At 31.7% G+C, this 15234-nt stretch overlaps 1 protein-coding gene across 1 annotated transcript; it reads left to right on the forward strand.

The window, feature by feature from the left end:
- The first annotated feature begins 7976 nt into the window (after positions 1–7976).
- On the forward strand, positions 7977–15027 carry LOC120189132 (kinesin-like protein KIN-UB). The gene is made up of 19 exons (XM_039192466.1): positions 7977–8280; positions 8373–8473; positions 8612–8734; positions 8830–9015; positions 9271–9492; positions 9596–9749; positions 10002–10151; positions 10294–10382; positions 10680–10883; positions 11014–11136; positions 11500–11634; positions 11736–11867; positions 12026–12149; positions 12233–12325; positions 12802–12927; positions 13080–13205; positions 13746–13889; positions 14120–14248; positions 14327–15027. Exons 1-19 carry the CDS (start codon positions 8079–8081, stop codon positions 14485–14487), a joined length of 2724 nt encoding a protein of 907 aa, XP_039048397.1. The 5' UTR covers positions 7977–8078; the 3' UTR covers positions 14488–15027.
- The last annotated feature ends 207 nt before the right edge of the window (positions 15028–15234 follow it).

Consider the following 15234-nt stretch of genomic DNA (forward strand, 5'->3'; position numbering starts at 1 on the left):
GGATTGTTCGTGGACCTACCTCGGTACATATCGTAAGGAGTTGCGGATGAATGTCTCCCCATTATGCCATTAAAATCATTACACATTACTGTAGTCGGGCTGTCAACTTGATCAACTTGTTCAGCCAGCCCATAGTGGGAGCTTAAAGATTGACCCCGAACAACACACACTTGAACAAAATGTGCATACATCTCAATAGCAGTGTCTGAATAATTACTTTGAGCTTCAACCATCATTTGAACATCATCATTGTTCGAAAGTTCAAACGTTGTATAAGTTAATGGCAATAATGATGTTGGAAATATGTACTGCAACGACGACATTCTTCTACTACTTCCAACATGAATCTTCCTCGAAATCTTCGTTATCAGCTCCTCAAGGGTTATGTTTCTCTTGAATGATATTTTAACACGCTCATTTGATACGAAAACAACGCCAATTTCATCTTCTCGAATTTCACCATCATAATAATCAATAGCTGAAAGTCACGCCATTTTTTGAGTTTAAAAGTGTGGCAATATTATATCTGCAAAAAAAACTGAAACAAACCTGATTAAATAAATTATATATGAACTAAAATATAACACAATAAATTTTTTACACATCAACGTAAATAATTTAAATAATATAATTTTATATTATTACATGTACCGCAAAACTATTTTGACGTATGCTCATACTTTTCAATTTTATAAACACAAAAATTAATTGAAAATAACTAGTATAATATTTTTTTCAAATAATCATAATAAACAATAAGTATAATAAAAAAATTATAACAAAATTTATAACGAAAAAATTGCACGGATTTCTAAATCAAATATGAGAAAATTACCAGAATTATTACTCGTTGACGGAATTGTTGTATTAATTTATAAGTTAGAGGAGAGAGATGTGAGAAACTTAACGGGGAGCGAAGGGTATTTATAACCATATAAGGCGCGGTACCTGCACCGCGCTATATGTAATTATTCAGATAAAGGTATAGCGCGGACCAGGATCCGCGCTAAATATAATTCATATCCAGGTATAGCGCTGAGCAGGGGCAGCGCTATACCCCTACGTGGCGTATAACACGGATCAGGGGCTGCACTATACTCACATGTAAGCCATGTCAACATATAACGCGGTACAGGGGGTGCGCTATACCCCACGTGGCGCCAAATCAGCATATAGCGCGGGGCAGGGAGCGCGCTTTACTGCTACGGGTGTTAGATCGAGAAATATAATCTGACCGGTGTTAGATCGGTAAATATACCGATCACCGGTGATTTTTTGGGAAAAACGCCTAGAATTTTACCCTTAAATTATGTCTCGAAAAACATTTTAGTGTCTAAAGAAATTTTCGTTAAAAATAGGTGTCTAATGTTTTCTCAGTTACACTTTTAATGCCTCTCGATGTATTTTTTAAATTTTAAATTTTTTAATAATAAAAATATTATTTAAAAAAAGCTAAATTAATTTATTAAAAACCTAAATTTTTAATGAAATTATAAAAAAATCTAAAAAACTAAAATATCTCATTTTAACATCATTGCTAACCGTCGCAGACAATCTCCAGCCACCATCATCGCTGAACACTTGGACTTTGATCGAAATTGGATGGTGGGTCGAATGGTGGTAGCGGTATGGCTTATGAACATCGAGATCAGTCGAAATCGACAAAAAACAACAATGGTGACTTAAAATCCGACGAACTTTTAAACTCTTCTCCACAATAAACGGTGTCAGTTTACGACAAAAGGCCAACTGAGATTTTATCGGAGGTCGACGTCGGTGCTGATATAAATGTCGGTGACGATCACCAGTGAGCTAGCGGGCGACTATGAGAGGGAGAAGAGGGAAGGGAGAAAGGGGGAGAGGGAGGGGCACGTTGTTTGGTTTTTTTTAATAATAAAAAATATTTTTTTAAATAAATTCTCAAAATTATTATGAGGTGATACGTATTATTTAACGGTCAAATTTAACAGTCGTTACGATCTAGCCACCTAAAAATGCTTCGAAGAAAACGTTAAATATCTATTTTTAGCACAAATTTGTTTAGACACTAAGATATTTTAAGACAAAGTTTAAATATTTGTATTAAGTACTAAATATATTTGGTGGGGGTGGGGTGGGGGGGGGGGGTTATCAAAATAGGACATTTGTACGCTTCTTGACAAAAGTGTAATTGCTCCTTATACTCATGTCTTTGTTTATAGCGATGCACCGAGGAGAGAGAGGGGGAATAAAATCCTTCGCTCTTAGAATTTTTAATTTTTTTTATATTTTTGATTAAAAATATATTTTTATTTTTTTAGAATTTTATAAGTTTAATCTCTCTTATAATTTTATCATCTAACATAAAAATTTTATAATATAGATATGATTCTTCACAAATTTTTAAAATATGTGAAAAAACATAAACATAATCGTAGTAAATATATATACTTATATTTGATATTCGAATATAAGTGAGAACAACAACATTCGAAGTTAAAGTATGAATTAATTTTGTATTTAAATTCCATATGTCTTTTAATACTTTTATGTAAACATTTTAAAAAAAATATTTTAAGAAAAATTAATTTATCTAAATTTAAAGTTGAGCAGAAAGTTGTGGTCTCAGTAAATTTTTTATTTTCTTATTGTCTTAATTAATTAATGGTCCGTTTGTTTCACGTAAAACGTTTTTCGGAAAAAAAATTTCTTATTTTTCAGTGTTTGTTTGGAGAAAAACTGGTTGGTCAACATAATTTCCTTTGTGTTTTCTGGAAAATGACTTACGGTCTGATTTTCCGTAAGTCATTTTCTGAACTTTTCACTTTAAAGAATAAATTCTCAAAATAATTTTATTTTATGAATTTAATATTAATAAAATATTTTAATATCACTTTAATCAAAATATTAATTATTAAAATATTTAAAATATATATTTATTAATATTTCTAATAATATAATATAATATTTTTAATATTATAATAAAATAATCAATTATATTATAATAATATAAGATATTATATTTTTATTTTAATAATATATAATAATTTATTAATAAAATTTATATTATTTATTAATTTCATAGAAATAATATTATTAATTTTTAATAATGAATAATATTATTTATATATTTAATATTAATCTAATAATATTTTAATAAAGATATTTAAAATATACTAATTAATATTTTTAAAATATAATATGACACTATTACTTTAATAAATAATTAATATAATTTATAATATTTTTATATCAATAATGATTTATCCAATATTAAAAATTTTATTAATAAAATTATAAAAATAATATTTTAATAATAAATAAATTATTTTAATATTTTAAAAATAATAATATTAAGTTTTATGATAAATAATATTATTTATTGTATTTAATATTTGTAATAAATAATTTTTAAAAAATTTATCAACTAGTGGAAAAAGAGTTTAAATAACATCTTCTAAATATCGTAAAATATTTTTTAGCAAATGTAATTCATTTTACGAAAATCATTTTCTGGAAAACGTTTTCAATGAAACAAACAGACCCTTATATTATCGATAACAAATTTTCTTTTTTATTAGTTAATTTTAATATCAATAATATTTCATGAAAAATATAGACACAATGACAAATTTAAACTCCTAACATTTATTATTTTTAATTAAAATTTTAAGATAACAGATGTCAACTTAAAAAAATTTAGAAAAAAAAAATCATATTTAGGTGGTAATGGCTCCATCACTAGTTAAATTACAAGCAGGAACCCTGCAACTTCCTAACTTTAAATATTTTTACTTTATGAGTTTCCTTAGAGAGGTCATGTTGTTAGGTGAATTGACAACACCCTAGGATTTTTTATGTTGAGTAATTAAACTATTACTTTTATTTCGTTTTGATATTTAAACTTTATTTTATTTCAAAATCATATCATAAGGTAATGCCTATCATTATTGAAAAATTTAAAAAAATCATGTTAGCGTTTCTGTTAATTTTTTAACGACAAGTACCAAAATAAAACTTAAAGTAAACGTTAGGTATAATTTTAAAACAAAATAAGTTTTGATACCAAAGTAGAATAAAAATAATAGTTTAGGTATCAGCCACCAAATCCCCATTTTTTTATTTTTCACCTGATCAGAAAAATGAGACAATTCATAGTTAAACTTCATAGGTTTTGGAAACTAGCCCAAAAAGTTTCATAAACTTTAAATTTAGTCCTTCAAATCAAATAATTTATTTAATAAATTTAAATTTGAGGTTGGGAGTGTGACAAGACATGTAGTTTACCCTTTATGTTATTACAGACTTGTCCACCTCCTTTTACTCTCTCTTTCTTTTCATATAGGGGATGATTTAATATATAATTTAATACTTTAATTTATCATTTTTTTCTATTATGGTACCTTTTTATCTAATTTGATACATGAATTTATCATTTTTTTTCTAATTTGATTCATGCATTTTTCATTTTTCTAGTTTAATACAAAACTATGCTTCAAGCTTGTTAAAACGTATTTTTAAGCTGAAGTTAAAAGGTTTTGTCTGTCCAAAATTTTTCAGATATCCTTTTTCATAAATTTTTAGGCAACAACAAATATTTTTTAAATATAAAAAATCAATTGTTATTAATCAAATTTTAGAGTTTTTTTTTGTTTTTTTGTTTAAAATCATCATTGTCTTATTTACTATTTTACCCCACCTATCTCACATACAAATAGGAACTTAATTAAGCCTGTAAACGAACCGAACGTTCAGCGAACCGTTTGACGGAAAAGTTTATTTATGTTCATTTATTTATTAAGCGAACGAACATAAACAAGATTTTGTGTTCGTTTAATTAAATGAACGAACATGAACAGCGGTTTCGTTTGTTCATTTACGTTTGTGAACGTTCAGTAATATGTTCGTTCGTTTATGTCTATTCATTTATGTTTAGCCCAATTTCTCTAGACCCATTTAAAATATTAAAGCTCAATAAATTTTAATCTGATACCTATAAATATTTTAAAATTCGATTAATTTTAAATACAAATAAAAAAGCTCAAAACAATTAAATATAATATAATCCTAAAATTGTTAGGAAAGAAAAAAAATTATATTTTCATTTATGTTCATTTACGTTCGTTTATGTTTATTTATTGTGTTCATTTGTTCGTGTTTGTTTATTGGGTTCGCTTATGTTCATTTACATTCGTTCGTTTATGTTCATTCATTTGTATTCGTTTATCATTTAAATGAACGAACATGAATGAACACGAACAAGCTACATTCCTTAACGAACGAACACGAACAATAAATTTTTTGTTCGATTATGTTCGTGTTCGTTCATTTTTTCGATTAAAGTTAAACGAACAAACATGAACATACCCTCGTTCGTGTTCATTCTGTTCGTTTACATGCCTAAACTCAATTGATTTGAGTGTCATCCTTCTCATTCAAGTGTATAAAAGTTTTAAAGGATAAAGTCTATTTTTCGATTATATCGATCAAATCAAAATCTCTTCATAAAACAATATAAAAGCCATTTAATTTGCTTTGTCTTACTCTTAAATTAATCTAAAACTATTTTGCAGAAAATTAAAAAAAAACATAATTGAAGAAAACCTAAAACTAAAATATTATTTTTAAGTTCATTCTAATAATAGAACAAACTGAGTTGGAAGGGTCTGCCCCATAATTGACCTGTGCAAAATCAATCTGAATTAATCAGTCGATAAATCGGATATAAATAATTAATTAAAAACAATATTTTGAACTAAATATTATTTTTGTCAACCATATAACAAATACTTATCTTAATGAAATGATTAAGTGTTATTTTTATCAAGTCTCAAGTTTGATCCCCAAACACATCCATATTTTTATTAATCTTCTCTAATAAGATGATATAAGATGCCATCATCTTATCATAGGGTTAAATTCATTAAATTGTTTAAAACTAAAATAAGGATCAAATTAAAATAAATTTATTAATATTGAGGGTTTAATTAATTTAATTATTTTGAAATGAGACAAATTTGATATAATATAAAAATTTTAGAAATCAAAACTATTAATTATACCATATCATTTCATCAACTATGTTAAAACTTAAGGTCCGATAATTATTTTAGAATAAAAACATAATGTTAGTGAACAATTTATCAAAAAAAGTTTGATGACCAAAAAAAAACTTGATAGTAATTAAGTGACCAAACTTGTTGTTTACCCAAATTAAAATGAGCTCTTAACATAAAAATGGCAAAGCGATCATTTTTCTAAAAAGAAAAATATAATAAAATTTCTATCAAGTAAAAAACGTGTTCGTACCTGAGCCCATCTTCTCTACGTAAGCAACCAAAGTCAGTGGCAACATTAACTTTTATAAGAAAAATATAATAAATAATATTAATTAAAATATATTTATTATGTTGTGATAAAAGATTGTGTGTTATAAAAAAAATTTATTGCACAAACTAAATTACTTCAATAGTTAAATAAATTGTTATTATTTTTAGAAGTTACGTGTTCGAACACTAATAATTATAAGAATGATTGAACGTTCATTATTAATGGTTGAGAGTACTTATAACATATATTATATTATAATTACCTTAACTTAATAAAAAACAAATAAATATATATTTTTTTCGTTATTAATATAATATTTTCAGAACTTATTAAGTGATCTTATCGATAAAAGAAAATGTTATTTATTTTTCATGAGATATGAATTTAAGCAATTTTATTTATAAAATATATGTTATCAATAAATTTAAAAAAAATCCAAACATATATTACTTTACCACCCTATGTTATTAAAGAAAATGACATACACATTACATGTTACACATGAATAAAACTGAATAAACAACAACACCACGTTTGTATAGACATTATCACTGAATTTATTAGATTATTTTTATTTTGAAATAAAATATTAAATTATTCATCTCATTGTAGAAATTTAAGTATATTTTTATTATTATTTAATAACAAATATTCCTTGATGTTATATTTAATTATAAATTTTATATATTTTGCTACGATAAATCGGGAAATTCCGATCTATGAATTGAATGGACTGTTCTAAACAGGTAAGCACGACCAAGACCACTCTAGTAGGCCATACAATAATTTTTGGTTTCAAAATGGTCAAATTCTATACAAAGTCCTTATACTATATATATTTTTTGATATATTTGACCCTTCCATTATAGTTTTATTATGAAATGTCCGTCCAGCTCAGTTAGTAGAGTGCAAGGCTCTTAACCTTGTGGTCGTGGGATCGAGTCCTACGGATGACATTTCATAATTTGGAGGTCTCTCACGGAAGCTGCTCTCAATCTGAAATTGGGGGCAGCCTACTATTATATCTCCCCTTACCCCATTACATGTGGGAAAAAGGGTTAACTAATTTTTTTATTTATTATAGTTTTATTATTTTGAGTTATTGATGGATTAAATTCTGTTGCAATAGTTTGATCACTTCTAGTGTCTTACTTTTTGAAACGTTTATTGTACTTCTTTATGCTGTTCTGATAAATTTAATTACTTTATTATAGTAAAGATGTCGACTGAATCACGTATAAAATAATCAAATTATAGTAAGGAGGTTGATTGAATGACATGTAAAAGGCAAAGGGCTTGTTACTAGGCCTTCAGTTGACACCGATCGTGGCTTCGATAATCAGATAACCTCTACCATTTCCTCTAATAAAAAAAATAAAATAGGGACTAAATAAACCAAAAAATACATAATCAGAGTCCTTATTTGAAGTTTAACCCTTTTCTAAATTATATTCCAACAACAAAGAGTATGAAAATGGATATATTTGCAATTTAGGAAATTTTATTTTAATCTGTAAATACAGAATAAATGTGAGGGGGACCCATGAAACTCAGACCATCACTGTCTTTTTCCCAACTATCTCCAAACACAGTGGGTCCCTTTCTTTTCCTCCATCATCACTCTTTTTTTCTTTTTCTTTCTATTCAACTTCGAAAAATTCACTAAAATTTTTCCCTCTCCACTTAAATTTTCTCGATCACCAAACAGACAACACAAACAAACAAAACTCCACAAGTTTGAGAAAAAAAGATTCTGGAAAAGGAAACTTATGGCGTCCAATGCTTACAGGAACGGCACGAGTTCGCACAAGGGAACAATTAAGCCACTCGCTGCATCAAACTCATATAATGTCAAATCATCTTCAATCAAATCAAGACTTCCTCCGTCTTCGAATCACTCGCCAGGATCTGCGCCTCTTCGCCGCTCCAACTCTGCCTCTTTCACCACCGCCGCTGGAGGAAGTGACGGAGGTTCGTTTTTCAATTCGCTTTCTTGAATTCGTTTTTTCGTAAATGTGATTCCAAACATACTTTGATGTTGCTAATTATTATGTTTTCTACAGTGCCAGGAAGAGTACGAGTAGCTGTTAGATTAAGGCCGCGAAATGAGGAAGAATGCGTGGCAGATGCAGATTTTGCTGATTGTGTCGAACTACAGCCTGAGGTAAAAAAATCTCTCCAAGATCGCATTTTTTGTAACCGTGATTCATGGCGCGGTAATAATTTATTTTATTTACTATTTTTTTATTATTTATTTTTTATCAGTTAATCATTTTGTAATCATATTGTTGTCTGACTGTAGCTTAAGAGACTTAAACTTCGTAAAAACAATTGGGAGTCGGAAACATACGAGTTTGATGAAGTGCTTACGGAATTCGCTTCTCAGAAGCGTGTCTATGAAGTTGTTGCTAAGCCTGTTGTAGAGGTATGTTTTGTTTCGAAAGTTATATTAGTTTTACAATTAATGCCATTAAATCATGCAACCAAATGCTTATAATGATGTTGCATTTTGTTCCGCAGAGTGTTTTGGATGGTTATAATGGAACTGTAATGGCTTATGGCCAGACTGGAACGGGGAAAACTTTTACTCTTGGACGATTGGGTGAGGAAGATACCTCTGCTCGTGGAATAATGGTCCGCTCACTGGAGGAGATTTTAGCAAATGTTTCTCCGGAAACAGATTTTGTCTCTGTTTCATATCTGCAGGTTGTTAGGCTCATGATTTTATTTCTTTTAATCTCAATTGCTCAATTCAATGAATGAGTTTTCTTCAATGCCATCATGTCCAAGTGATTGTGTTATTTTCTATTAGTTGCTAATTGGATTTATAACTTTTGTTTTTTCTCCCTTAGATGATGTCTGATATTTTATATTTTTATTCAATTTTCTGTTTCAATTCCTGTGGGCTTGTACGTTCACGTGAAGGAACTTTACTAATTTACTTCCAATGCTTCCTTGTAGCTTTATATGGAGACCATCCAGGATCTCCTTGATCCGGCAAATGATAATATTTCCATTGTGGAAGATCCCAAAACTGGCGATGTTTCATTACCAGGGGCAACTCACATAGAAATCAGGGATGAGCATAATTTTTTGGAGTTGTTGAGAATAGGGGAAGCTCACCGAATTGCTGCAAATACAAAGTTGAACACTGAATCATCTCGCAGTCATGCTATTTTGATGGTGATTAATCTCTCTATTCTGTTCTTCCCCTTCCTACTCTCTAGACATCATGCCGTTGTTTATCCTTTGGTGAAATATTGTATATTCAATCATGTTTGTGCAGGTACATGTTAAGAGATCTGTTTTGAGTGCGGAAGATGCCATTCCAAGTGAAACAGACAAGTCTTCTCACTTTGCCAAACCCCCAAAGCCTGTTGTCCGGAAAAGCAAGCTGGTTTTGGTAGATTTGGCAGGTTCAGAGCGCGTTCACAAGTCAGGTGCATATCATGGACTTTTTAATTTCCCTACAGTGGCTAGTCAACTGCATATTTTATTTAGAGAGCATTTTCACGACTGAAATTTTTTGCGTATTGCATTTGGCCAGTATTTAAATTTTGTATTTGCCTGATAAAATTTTATTTTCTGTTCCTACCTATATATATCTGTAGACTTTCCCAAGTGGTGGAGGTGTTTTTATGAGTTGGAGTTCTTAGGTATAGGATGGGTTTGATTCAATCTACTTTTGGCAGGAAGTGAGGGACACATGTTGGAGGAAGCCAAGTCTATTAATCTTTCACTGAGTGCTTTAGGAAAGTGCATTAATGCTTTAGCAGAGAATAGTGCTCATGTTCCAGTTCGTGATTCCAAACTAACGAGGCTGCTTAAAGATTCATTTGGAGGTGAGTTATGTTTTATATTCATGTAAGTCAACATGTTTATGATCTATTCTTTTATGTATTTTTAGGTATCACTTTTGGAATTTCAGTTCTAGCAAATTAAATACTTTTTCGAGTTATCATGGGGTAGATTCATGATTTGCAGGCACTGCAAGAACCTCATTAATTGTGACCATTGGTCCCTCCCCACGACATCGAGGAGAGACTGCAAGTACGATTTTGTTTGGCCAAAGGGTGAGTTTTTATAGGGAAAAAATAAGAACACTCTGATTGTTATCTATCATGTTTTTAAATTTGGTCTGCTATCAAATAACTTATGAGTTATAAAGTAATTACACTTTGCTCAAGATCCATGGTGTTCAAAATTTAATCTCTCTTTCATTCTTGTTTACGTAGCTCAATTTCATTTCATTTCATGATATTCACATTCCTTTTATCTGTTAATTTCTTCAAATTTTGTGCAACGTTGTCTCTAATGTGTAGAAGTAGGAGTTTTTTACTCAACACGTTGCACTACTCCATTTTTTACAGGCTATGAAGGTGGAAAATATGTTGAGAATAAAAGAAGAGTTTGATTATAAAAGTTTGTCTAGAAGGCTTGAAATACAGGTGGACAAGCTCATTGCAGAAAATGAAAGACAACAGAAAGCTTTTGATGATAAAGTTGAAAGAATAAATTTAGAAGCACAAAACCGCATTTCAGAGGTTGAGAGAAATTTTGCCGATGCCTTTGAGGTTAGTCCTGCAATTCATCATTCCCTCGATGATTGATTCTTGGGTTTTATATTTTCAGTTATTTCTTAACACATTTCTTGCTTGAGTGTGTGATAGTTGATACTGAACTTCTAGTGCGTTCCTTCTACAGAAGGAGCGACTAAAGTGCCAGATGGAATATATGGAATCTGTTAAGAAGCTGGAGGAAAAGATGATAGAAAATCAACGAAGGCATGGATGTGATGGCTTCATGAATGATAAATGTAATGGAGAGGTACAGGCATCAATAACTGTACCTTTTGTGACCTTTAAATTCATGGCTCACCAGTTGGGCCCAAATTTTGATGATAGGCATGCTATTTACTTTCAATTGCATAAGGGGTTATGCATTATTTTCCAAATTTACCGTTACATATTTCTTAAGTATATTTATATCAGGGGTGGGGGCTATATTCCTTATACTTGTTCCGAATGGGGAATTTGTTTCTTTCCTGTTCTGGAATTTAATCCCCTAATCCATCCTCGTCGGCACGGATCGGGTTTGAGGGAGATTGACATCCCTATTTGTACATTAGGGTTTTTGGCCATCGTGTTCATGTATTATGATAATTTATTTCTTCTTCATCATAATTTTCAGGGGCCTAGTTTTTCAGTCGTCGATGATGTTGCTGAGGTCAAAAAGCTGCTAGAGAAAGAAATTCATATGCGAAAGGAAGCTGAAGAAGAGGTCAACAAACTTAAGAGTCAGCTAAGGCAGTGCACAGATTCAGGGGTATGCCCGATAAGTGAATAGTGAATACTTTTATATGTTCTAAGCTTCTGTTGACTTCTAGATAAGAAATTAATTATATGAGGATTTTTTTGGTGTATTAGGAAGGTGGTGATTCTGAAATCTTGAAGCTCCAACAAGCTCTGGCTGATGAGGTTCATCAGAAAAAGAAGCTTGAAGAAGAAATGATTGTGCTAAGAAGCCGGATGTTACAACTGACTTTTGAAGCTGACCAGGTATTCGGATATTCGAAGTTATCATTCTTTTAAGCCCCTTGCGTTGAAAAGTTAAATATACTCTATGGAATGGTATACTTAAATCAAAGGCAAGCATGTGCAGTTTATCAAAAGGAAGCTCAAATTCATGCTGATTTTATTTTTATTTGCAAATGTAGATGAGAAGGTCTCTCAGAAGAAGTGGATCCACCAATGCTTATGGTGGTCTGGAGTCTCCAATGTCTCAAGTTAGGGACTCTTTAAATGGACATAAGACACCAGTTGCTGCCCTATTTGATCAAGGTGATAAAATAGGTGTTTTGCCATGATATCAGTTAAATAACTTTTTGTGCCTGCAATTACTTATTGTCCTATCAAATTACCAGTTGGACTGCAAAAGATCTTAGCTTTGCTCGAGTCAGAAGATGTCAATGTACGCATTCATGCTGTAAAAGTGGTCGCCAACCTAGCAGCCGAAGGTGAACTGAAAACACTGATTTCCGGTGCCATCACTTAATTTGCCATGGATGGGTAGCACATGAATTGGTTGCATTTCTTGGTAATATTGTTTGTAGAAGGACCTTGGGTGCTAATTGCTTAATCTCGTGTCGTGGAGTGATTTTAGTTGAAACAAATCAGAATCGTAAGCAATAAATATAAAATATTAGACCCATGTATTTACCTTTTTTATAGCTACGTCACTAATATCCTTGTGTTAGTTGGACAAACTAATATTTTCCCACCTTTTTTGTCCGAAGAGGCTTCTTATTTACCACCGTTGTCAAAAATATTTCTTAAGAAGTTCAGTTCTTGTTATGGTAATGCCCTTTTTTTAAGTATTATTACTTGCATGATAAGCTTTATCTCTTGTAAATGCTTAAATAAATTTATGTCTATGAGACGTGTTTAACTTGGTATTCCGAGCAATGAAGTTCACGTGCCATTTACTAAACAGAAGCAAACCAGGAAAGGATTGTCGAAGCCGGCGGTCTTACTTCCTTGCTGATGCTTCTCAGAAACTACGAGGATGAAACTATTCGCAGAGTCGTAGCTGGTGCCATTGCCAATCTTGCGATGAATGGTAATTGTTCTTCAACATCGTCTCATTCTGTGTACTCCCGTCTTTGTTTTTAATCGGTGTTGCTGTTTTTGCTCAAGAGTTTGGCTACTTAATAGTTCTGAGTTCCAAACCAACTACTTGGGTTTAATATCGGATTCTATTTTGCAAAGCAGAAGCCAGTCAAGAACTCATAATGATTCAAGGGGGAATCAGTTTATTGTCTATGACCGCATTTGATGCTGAAGACCCTCGGACTCTACGCATGGTTGCCGGAGCTATAGCTAACCTGTGTGGCAATGGTATATTACATTTTCTTTTGTATCGCCTCTCGTGCTCTTAAATTTTTTAGATTTTATAACCTTTCCTTCGGTGATTAAAGGAAAGAACACTTCCTCAAACAAATAAAAGAAATGAAATGACATGCGAGTAGTCAGATATATTTTAACCAATGTGTAAATGGATGCATCTATGAGTAGATACTTTAGGGTTTAGGTACCATTATAATGCTATTATTGTATTACATTATCAATCGATATCGAGCACTATGTAAATCATGAGCTTAAATAAAACTACTGCATGAAGACTTTCTTCATTATATCAGGCTTAATCATTTCTACGTTGCACTGACATTTTTCTTCTGAATAACCCATGCCCGACACTCGTGTCTAATGCATATTCTTATACTGCGTATTGAAATATAACCCTCCTAGGACTTTCCAAATACTTGGAAAAAATGGAACATACACTCGAACTCAAGTCCGGATAACATAGATCCTTTTCATGCATTATATCTGGGTGTCCGCTTTCTGCCTCCCTAACATGCTCGTACTTCTTTCCAGATAAGTTGCAAGCAAAGCTGAGGTCCGAAGGTGGAATTAAGGCCTTGCTGGGAATGGTGAGATGCGGACATCCGGATGTTCTTTCCCAAGTTGCACGTGGAATTGCCAACTTCGCAAAATGTGAATCCCGTGCATCGGCCAATGGTAAGTCTTTTGATCTCTAACTTGCAATTGTTTCGTTGTCTATTGGCAAAGTTCTTATTATTATCTTCTGGAGTGGACCGGAATTGAACCCGATTTAAGCTATGTATGCGTTTCAAACCTTCTTTCACTCATTTAGCTTGGTCTCATCTTCCATGAAATGGCCTAAGCTCAGCTCTCTTGTCTTTCTTTTGCATGATCTTATAAAAAATTCCACCTCGGCCTCGCTTCAGGCATAAGAAGTGGTAGATCGGTTCTTATCGATGATGGCGCACTTCCATGGATTGTGCAAAACGCTAACAATGATTCCGCACCTATTAGGAGACACATTGAGCTTGCACTGTGTCATTTAGCGCAACATGGTAAGTCAAATTTCTTCCCCGTTGGCAAAAACCTTGACGCTAAACCCTAAAACGTTAACCTTTATTTTGAAATTGCAGAAGTAAATGCGAAGGACATGATAAGCGGAGGTGCCCTTTGGGAGGTAGTTAGAATATCGCGGGATTGTTCTCGCGAAGACATAAGAAGCCTCGCTCGACGAACTCTGAATTTAAGCCCCATATTCCGAGCCGAAATGCGACGACTAAGGATAGAATTATGATTCATGGTGAAGTCGGACTGTCGGAACCAGATTATACGAGTGTGTGGATGTAGCGTGGGGGAACAACAAATTCGGCCATTGTATAGAGGCTAAGGTCAGAGATTCTTTCATACACTCAGCGTTGTAGTAAATGAGTTCTGTTGGCTTGTAGTATTATTATGTTCTTCATTCAGCTTAGTGTATGTTGCTCAAGGTTAAAAAAGGGTAAATGCTCAAATAAGGGCCTAGTCTTTTAGGGATTGTTTACATAAGGGTCTTACATTTCAAAACGGTCAAAGAAGGCTGTAATGTTTTCGAATCTGAACAAATAATAACGGGGAAAAATTGATGCCGAAAATGTTGGGCTCTTATTTAAGCAGATTCGGAAACATTCAGCCTTTACTGAACAGATTCAAAAACATTCGATTTTAAATTGACCATTTTGAAAGGTTAGACTTTTGAGAGCAATACGTAGAAACTTGGGCCCTATTTAAGCAATTAGCCTTATAAAAAAAGATTAATATGTGGAAAATTTTGTAGGCAACTGATTACATTGTCTAAGTGGGGACTAACTCAGTTATGTATTCTTTTAAATATTAAAAAGAGTAATTATTGTGATATGAAAATCGATGAATTCACTTAATCGGTTCATTAAGTATTGGTCAAAGGGTTATGTAGTTATTATTTAAAATGGTTCTTCTCTTTTTTTAGTATTTAATACATTATCTTTGTTAAATTAAAAGAAGTGAGTGATTGTTACATTCTTCT

The sequence above is a fragment of the Hibiscus syriacus genome, unplaced genomic scaffold, assembly GCF_006381635.1.
Source record: "Hibiscus syriacus cultivar Baekdansim isolate YM2019G1 unplaced genomic scaffold, ASM638163v2 tig00116951_pilon, whole genome shotgun sequence".
NCBI lineage: Eukaryota > Viridiplantae > Streptophyta > Magnoliopsida > Malvales > Malvaceae > Hibiscus > Hibiscus syriacus.